The sequence below is a fragment of the Bubalus kerabau genome, chromosome X, assembly GCF_029407905.1.
Source record: "Bubalus kerabau isolate K-KA32 ecotype Philippines breed swamp buffalo chromosome X, PCC_UOA_SB_1v2, whole genome shotgun sequence".
In the NCBI taxonomy this organism is placed as follows: domain Eukaryota; kingdom Metazoa; phylum Chordata; class Mammalia; order Artiodactyla; family Bovidae; genus Bubalus; species Bubalus kerabau.
The window spans coordinates 80,469,773-80,478,997 of record NC_073647.1 but is presented as its reverse complement, the minus strand read 5'-3'; the positions used below and the strand labels follow the sequence as shown (position 1 = coordinate 80,478,997).

At 38.2% G+C, this 9,225-nt stretch overlaps 1 protein-coding gene across 3 annotated transcripts in view; it reads right to left on the bottom strand.

The window, feature by feature from the left end:
• Nucleotides 1-454: 454 nt before the first annotated feature.
• CHM (CHM Rab escort protein) overlaps nucleotides 455-9,225 on the bottom strand; it is a 239,441-nt gene continuing 230,670 nt past the window's right edge. For 2 of the 3 annotated variants that reach the window (XM_055564939.1, XM_055564940.1), the window contains exon 15: nucleotides 455-3,186. In XM_055564939.1, coding sequence (XP_055420914.1) covers nucleotides 2,995-3,186 — 192 coding nt within the window. In that variant the 3' untranslated portion in view covers nucleotides 455-2,994. The remainder of the gene's footprint in view (nucleotides 3,187-9,225) is intronic. The other variant, XM_055564941.1, reaches the window with a different exon arrangement.

Sequence of the window (9,225 nt, the reverse complement as noted above, 5' to 3'; positions counted from 1 at the left end):
TTAGCAATAAAATTTCAACAAAAAATTTTTTTTGAGGTTTTTAGGACTTTAGACATACTTTGCTTTCTCCAGAACTATAGCTGTGACAGAAGTTAATCATTAGCATGCTCATTATTTTGGGCAGAGGGCTGCGAATCTCAGAAATTACTATTCCAAAAGTTAACCATTAACATGACCATTTTTCTATAAGCAGCTAAGTATAATAGCAGATGGGAAAATTATAACTCAGTTTTCCTGTAGAAAAATATATGTTTACTTTATATATATATATATATATATATATATATATATATATTTTATTATTTTTTTTTTTATTTTTTTTTTTTTTCTGGGCAGGCATACCAACTAGACAAAAATACAGTAGCAACATAGGGTTAGTAATCTGTTTTCATATTGATGACTAAACTGAATGGTATTATCACTTTTGGCTAATAAGAAGCATGCATAACACAAACATTTTAAATACAGGAATAACAATTCTTTGATAACAGCAATTTTCAAAATTTAAAATTAGCAAATGAAATTTCTGCATCATGTACAAACATCTAAATTTTATTCATATGACTTCATGCTTACGGTTTTACAATAAAACCGAAAGGCTTTTCTTTAAAGCTATGAAAACAAGTATTTGCAGTAAGACAGCTGAAAAGAATGTTTTTAGAATAATTTCTATTATATTCTGAGGTAAGAGGAAGTATCTAAAGTTTTCTAACACAAAGTTTTAAACAGCTGTGTATTATCTTAATCATAACTAATGATATTCAGGAGCTTTTAAACATTTCAACAGTATTAATAAATAATCCAGAAGAGAAATTCTGATACTGGCTAATGGATGAAATAGGGTACAGTATAGATTGGGCCACGATACCACAGAGTATCCTTCATTGTTCAGAGAACTGTAGTAAAGCTATCAGAATTTTTCTAGTTATTCTGGGTCTACCCTGATTGGCTGTTTACTTAAGTGTGCATGATGTATCAAGAGGCCTTAACTCTAAGACTATAACAAAGTATAAGACTATAATAAAGTACAATATTTTAATTGGTGCTGCTTACTGCATTTGTATTCAAACTCAATGCTCTCATATAGTGGAACCTTTTATATTGCTGGTACTGCAGGGCAGGACCAATACCCAGTGCTTATAGGTGTACATTGTGCATTTAGCACATGCTATAGTTGGGTTTCAGGAAATATAATTTAAGACAGATCTGAATCCACATAACAAAGTAGGTTATAATGTAATTCTATTGTCCCTGATTTGTATAACATTATAAAAAGGGAAGAGAGGGATAGAGGGGATTAAAGAGATAGGGTAAAGGCTGTGCAATGGGGAGAGGGGTTAGGAGTAGCCTGAGAGGCTTGGAAGATTTTCCTCTGGATTCAGCTATATCTGCTGAATTTAAACCCTGCTGGGGGGTTAAAAGTTGAGGCAAGAGCTACATTCTTTCCATTTCTCATGAGTCTGTGACCTTAAAGAGCCGGCTGAAATCTGGAGAGGTCAAAGCCCTGCTACAGCTGAAGAATGTAAGAACTATGTGCTTTCTACTGTAGCCATGGCTTTCTGATCAGCAATACAGGCCAGAGTGCATGACAATACTCTTTCAATGAATTTATTTATTCAAATAAGTTGTTAAGTCCAAACTATTGCTCAAAGAAGGGAAACCATCAGAGCTCAGCATTTGGAAAGATTTTAATACAGGCACTCACTGTACCTAGATTTGCTGTCTATTCACAGCCCTTATATTTTTATGTTAAGTGCATATTAGGGTTTATCAATTGTCATATTCTGTTTAGAATCATTGGTGGTTTCAGGTCTAATTACTAGAAAAGGAATATGAAGAGTTTATAGAGAGTTTTCCTTATTAAGATTTAAAACCATAATTCTATATGTTACTTTGTTTACTTTTCTATAAGAATATTAAATACTAATTTAAGAAATATATTTTTATTTTAAAAGCCTAATGCACTTATTTGCTGCATGAGATCTGATATTCACCCCCAAGTCAATGAGAAATTTCTGAAAAAATTTTTATTCCAGAAAAATCATTCTAAGGATAGCACTGCATATATCTTCAAAATAATTCTTATACAGTAGTCATGTGGAGAAACTGAGGTGCAGAAAGTAAACAATTTGCCTAATATCATCATATTAGGCAATTTGCAAATATCATCATCATATTTGCCTAATATCAGCATAGCTAGGATGAAATTAGGTCCATAGACAATCAGGTTAGTGCTCCAGGTACTCAACTAGAAAGAATTTCCAAACACCAAAGGAGCCTATTCAAATCTTTCCTTTCATTTCTCTAGTACTGAGCTTCGTAGAATGTTCAGGACTCAAATACAAATACTATTAACATTTAAAAAAAAACAAAACAAAACACTGAGTAAGGGACTCATGACTTGTTTGTAAAAGTGTCTACTTTAATATAGTGTCTTCAATTCTCCTCAAGATAGAGAACAAAACAAACCTCTATTTCAAACATAGGCTCCTGCTTGGATTACAACACTTTAATTTTTTCAACTATATCTACATGTACTTTCATCATTTGTGTCACGATGCGCACACCCATAAAGAAAATATAACTCAAATAACCAAAGGAAATTTGTGAGCCAATTCCAAATATGTGGCTTTCAAGCAAAGTGGCAGGAAAAACTGTCCTAATACCACAGAATTATTAATAATGCATAGGATCACTTTCATAAACATAGCTGTAGTTTTGGGAATCAATCCACTTTATAATTTTTATCTGCTAATTCCACAGGTTTGGTATCTTAAAGCAGGCAAGTCAATGTGCTTTACAAAGTGTTTTGTGGTCTTAGAATGTCCTCTTTAAGGAAAATCCCCTTTTGGATATCTTTTACTGTTTTTATTGGTAATTCCGCATGTTAACTGGCTGCTGTTTTGTAACATTTTTCAAACAGTTCTTCCATCAAGAAGACTCTCAGGCTAGGAGGATTTTCCACAGTGTGGTATCCAGTTTGGTATATACTCATTATTTAGAGGGCTCCTCTGGGTTTCTCAGATTTGAGCTTTCTTTGGGAGTCTCTGAGCTGGCCTCTGGTAAGGCACTGGATTCTGAAGCCTCTGGTTGTAAACTGTCTCCATCAAGGATAATGTCTTCAGGATTCGGTGGCGGAGGACAGAAGTCTTCGTTGGGGCAGATTTGTTGGAAAAGTGCTTCAGCCTGGCCAGGGAAGAAAGGGCACAATAGTTTTTGAACACTAACTTAAAATGTATGAACCTTTTTGGAACAATTTAAAAAATGAAGTATCATCCTTATAATCATTAAGTTACAGAACTTTACACAGCATACATAAACTTCTAAAGTCTGCTTTCAGAACTCAAATACATTCATTCAGACCCACCCTTCAAGTATATCAGTACTTGATCAGGTGCCCAGTCAAGACTTTAAGGTCATTTATTCTACGAGTCAATAGAAATAAAATGTCCTTTAATATTCTTTATATAATTTCTTAATAGAGCTTATCTGTGATATCTGTAGTCTAATTTAGCATATACCATTTTAACAACTGTTCAAATCAAGAACATTGTTCATTGTTCAACTATTTGCTTTTCTAGTTTTCTTCCCTCTGCTTTGAGGAGTATTACATAATCCAAGACTATGGACTCTGAATAGAAAACCATGCCAAATGCAGTAGTGATGTGATCTAGGGAAAGTTTAATTAGCGTCTGAGCCTTGCTCTCTTTGTCTACAGCATAGAAGAGCATAAGCTTCTTTATATGGTAACTGCTATCACTGTTATTAATAATAACAGAAATTAAAATGTCGAGATTTAAGCTGAGCTTAGTCTGGCAGGGTAAGAGAATATGAAAGTAAACGTGATCTTAATTAAAAACAACAAATATATACACACATACAAGAATGTAAATGTGGCAAGTAGCATTGTTATTCTATTCTAAACATATTTCTAGTTTTATTTAAATGAATACATTTCTTTGTTAGATAGGGGTCCCTGCCAAGTTAGGTAGCTTGCATGCTACCCTACTGGTAAAAGAAAGTCATTAAAGGGTTTTAATATATATGGTTGTTTTGCTTTCAAGTTTACAATGTCTGTCTGTACCACTTTAACCCTCTGTCACAATGTACACACAAGGTCATCTATTGGGCCAGGAGTTGACAACTATGGCCCACAGGCCAGATCCAGCCTGTTGTCTGTTTTCATAAATAAAGCTTTATTGGAACACAGTCACTCTCATTTATCTATCTATAGCTGCTTTTGCACTGCAATGGTGGAGTCAAGTATCTGCAAAATACATTATATGGGTTGCAAAATCAAAACCATTTGCTAGCTGGCCATCTATAATTGCATACTCCTGCATCCAGTAAATAGAACAGTTTCTTTCCTTCTTAAGTATAATTCAAGGGTATATTTTTGGACCTGCCATTTAACTATGGTTATTTTCAAATTAAACATTTGAAATGCCTGCTTTGCTTGCTTCCACCCAGGGATCACATTATATACATCTTTGAAGGAGACACTTAGTCTATAGAAACAGGAGGACTGGTGCCAGACAGAGCCTCTACCTCACACTTTACTCTAATGGTCATTTTGTCTTTTATCTCTATCTAGTCTACGTGAAGAAGTTCTTCTTCCCCTTCACTCTCTGGAGGCAATCACCAAATCCTATTGATATTTTTTTTTAGTTCTTGACTCCATCTGTTCTTAGAGACACAGACCAGACATGCACCATCTTTCCCTGGGACAACTGCAACATCTCAGAACTGGACTAGTCAATTTGTCTCTAGGATTCTCCTGTGCAATCCATCTTTATGCTGCCCTCAGAGGGGTCAATGGAAAATGAAATTCTGTTTATGCCTTGTGCTTAGTTGCTCAGTAGTGTCCGACTATTTGCAACCCCATGGATTGTGCCCCACCAGGGTTCTATGACACGGGAACTTCCAGGCAAGAATACTGGAATAGGTTGCCATGCCCTCCGCCAGGGGATCTTCCAAACCCATGGATGGTAGTCATGTCTCCTTTGTCTCCTACATTGCAGACAGATTCCTCACCTGCTAAGCAATCGGGTTCTAGCTCACAACTCTTCTAGACCTAAATCAAATTTGGAAGTGAGAAATAGATTTAAGGGACTAGATCAGATAAACAGAGTGCCTGATGAACTATGGACAGAGGTTCGTGACATTGTACAGGAGACAGGTATCTACGGAAAAGAAATGCAAAACAGCAAAATGGCTGTCTGAGGAGGCCTTAAAATAGCTGTGAAAAGAAGAGAAGCAAAAAGCAAAGGAGAAAAGGAAAGATATAAGAATCTGAATGCAGAGTTCCAAAGAATAGGCTTCCTCAGCGATCAATGCAAAGGAATACAGGAAAACAACAGAGTGGGAAAGACTAGAGATCTCTTCAAGAAAATCAGAGATACCAAAGGAACATTTCATGCAAAGATGGGCTCGATAAAGGACAGAAATGGTATGGACCTAACAGAAACAGAAGATATTAAGAAGAGGTGGCAGGAATACATAAAAGAACTGTACAAAAAAGAGCTTCATGACCCAGATAATCACGATGGTGTGATCACTGACCTAGAGCCAGACATCCGGGAATGTGAAGTCAAGTGGGCCTTAGAAAGCATCACTATGAACAAAGCTAGTGGAGGTGATGGAATTCCGGTGGAACTATTTCAAATCCTGAAAGATGATGCTGTGAAAGTGTTGGACTCAATATGCCAGTAAATTTGGAAAACTCAGCAGTGGCCACAGGACTGGAAAAGGTCAGTTTTCATTTCAATCCCAAAGAAAGGCAATGCCAAAGAATGCTCAAACTACCACACAATTGCACTCATCTTACATGCTAGGAAAGAAATGCTCAAAATTCTCCAAGCCAGGCTTCAAAAATATGAGAACCGTGAACTTCCAATGTTCAAGCTGGCTTTAGAAAAGGCAGAGGAACCAGAGATCAAATTGCCAATATCCAGTGGATCATGGAAAAAGCAAGAGAGTTCCAGAAAAACATCTATTTCTGCTTTATTGACTATGCCAAAGCCTTTGACTGTGTGGATCACAACAAACTGTGGAAAATTCTGAAAGAGATGGGAATACTAGACCACCTGACCTGCCTCTTGAGAAACCTATATGCATGTCAGGAAGCAACAGTTAGAACTGGACATGAACATGGACTGGACTAGTTCCAAACAGGAAAAGGAGTAAGTCAAGGCTGTATATTGTCACGCTGCTTATTTAACTTCTATGCAGAGTACATCATGAGAAACGCTGGGCTGGAAGAAGCACAAGCTGGAATCAAGATTCCCGGGAGAAAAATCAATAACCTCAGATATGCAGATGACACCACCCTTATGGCAGAAAGTGAAGAGGAACTAAAAAGCCTCTTGATAAAAGTGAAAGTGGAGAGTGAAAAAGTTGGCTTAAAGATCAACATTCAGAAAACTAAGATCATGACATCTGGTCCCATCACTTCATGGCAAATAGATGGGGCAACAGTGGAAAGTGTCAGACTTTATTTTTTTGGGCTTCAAAAATCACTGCAGATGGTGACTGCAGCCATGAAATTAAAAGACGCTTCCTCCTTGGAAGGAAAGTTATGACCAACCTACAGAGCATATTGAAAAGTAGAGATATTACTTTGCCAACAAAGGTACATCTAGTCAGGCTATGATTTTTCCAGTGGTCATGTATGAATGTGAGAGTTGGACTCTAAAGAAAGCTGAGTGCCAAAGAATTGATGCTTTTGAACTGTGGTGTTGGAGAAGACTCTTGAGAGTCTCTTGGCCTGCAAGGAGATCCAACCATTCCATCCTAAAGGAGATCAGTCCTGGGTGTTCATTGGAAGGACTGATGCTAAAGCTGAAACTCCAATCCTTTGGCCACCTCATGTGAAGAGTTGACTCATTGGAAAAGACCCTCATGCTGGGAGGGATGGTGGGCAGGAGAAGAAGGGAATGACAGAGAATGAGATGGCTGGATGGCATCACTGACTCGATTTGACGTGAGTTTGAGTGAACTTTGGGAGTTGGTGATGGACAGGGAGGCCTGGTGTGCTGTGATTCATGAGGTCGCAAAGAGTCGGACACGACTTAGAGACTGAACTGAACTGAACTGAATAGGATAAAAATCCAAGATGATTATGGCGAACGAAACACTTCAGGCCTATCTTCTCTGTTCTCATCATCTTCTACTTCACCTCATCTCTGCTTCTCAGACATTTTGCTACACACTATTACCTGTTTATTGGAGGCTTCAACAGTATGTAAACCATCAACTTCCAGATGTTCAAGCTGGATTTAGAAGGCAGAGGAACCAGAGATCAAATTGCCAACATCTGCTGGATCATCAAATAAGCAAGAGTTCCAGAAAAACATCTACTTATGCTTTGTTGACTATGCCAAAGACTTTGACTGTGTAGATCACAACAAATTGTGGAAAATTCTGAAAAAGATGGGAATACCAGACCCCCTGACCTTCCTCCTGAGAAATCTCTATGCAGGTCAGGAAGCAACAGTTAGTACTGGACATGGAAAGACAGACTGGTTCCAAATAGGAAAAGGAGTACGTTAAGGCTGTATATTGTCACCCTGCTTATTTAACTTATGCCCAGAGTACATCATGAGAAACGTTGGGCTAGAGGAAGCACAAGCTGGAATCAAGATTATTGGGAGAAATATCAATAACCTCAGATATGCAGACGACACCACCATTATGGCAGAAAGTGAAGAAGAACTAGAGAGTCTCTTGATGAAAGTGAAAGAAGAGAGTGAAAAAGCTGGCTTAAAACTCAACATTCAGAAAACTAAGATCATGGCATCTGGTCCCATCACTTCATGGCAAATAGATGGGGAAACAATGGAAACAGTGACAGACTTTATTTTTTGGGGGCTTCAAATTCACTGCAGATAGTGACTGCAGCCATGAAATTAGAAGACACTTACTCCTTGGAAGAAAAGTTATGACCAACCTAGACATCATATTAAAAAGCAGAGACACTACTTTGTCAACAAAGGTCCATCTAGTCAAAGATATGGTTTTTCCAGTAGTCATGTATCAGTTCAGTTCAGTGGCTCAGTAGTGCCAGACTCTTTGCAACCCCATGAATCGCAGCACGCCAGACCTCCCTGTCCATCACCAGCTCCCAGAGTTCACCCAGACTCATGTCCATTGAGTCAATGATGCCATCCAGCCATCTCATCCTCTGTCGTCCCCTTCTCCTACTGCCCCCAATCCCTCCCAGCATCAGAGTCTTTTCCAATGAGTCAACTCTTCGCATGAGGTGGCCAAAGTACTGGAGTCTCAACTTCAGCATCATTCCTTCCAAAGAAATCCCAGGGCTGATCTCCTTCAGAATGGACTGGTTGGATCTCCCTGCAGTCCAAGGGACTCTCAAGAGTCTTCTCCAACACCACAGTTCAAAAGCATCAATTCTTCGGTGCTCAGCTTTCTTCACAGTCCAACTCTCACATCCATACATGACCACAGGAAAAAATATAGCCTTGACTAGATGTACCTTTGTTGGCAAAGTAATGTCTCTGCTTTTGAACATACTATCTAGGTTGGTTATAACTTTCCTTCCAAGGAGTAAGTGTCTTTTAATTTCATGGCTGCAGTCACCATCTGTAGTGATTTTGGAGCCCAGAAAAATAAAGTCTGACACTGTTTCCACTGTTTCCCCATCTATTTCCCATGAAATGATGGGACCAGATGTCATGATCTTAGGTTTCTGAATGTTGAGCTTTAAGCCAACTTTTTTACTCTCCACTTTCACTTTCATCAAGAGGCTTTTGAGTTCCTTTTCACTTTCTGCCATAAGGGTGGTATCATCTGCAAATCTGAGGTTATTGCTATTTCTCCCGGCAATCTTGATTCCAGCTTGTGTTTCTTCCTGTCTAGCGTTTCTCATGATGTACTCTCCATATAAGTTAAATAAACAAGGTGACAAGATACAGCATTGATGTACTCCTTTTCCTGTTTGGAACCAGTCTGTTGTTCCATGTCCAGTTCTAACTGTTGCTTCCTGACATGCATACAAATTTCTCAAGAGGCAGATCAGGTGGTCTGGTATTCCCATCTCTTGAAGAATTTCCCACAGTTTATTGTGATCCACACAGTCAAAGGCTTTGGCATAGTCAATAAAGCAGAAATAGATGCCTTTCTGGAACTCTCTTGCTTTTTCCATAATCCAGCGGATGTTGTCAACTTGATCTCTGGTTCCTCTGCCTTTTCTAAAACCAGCTTGAA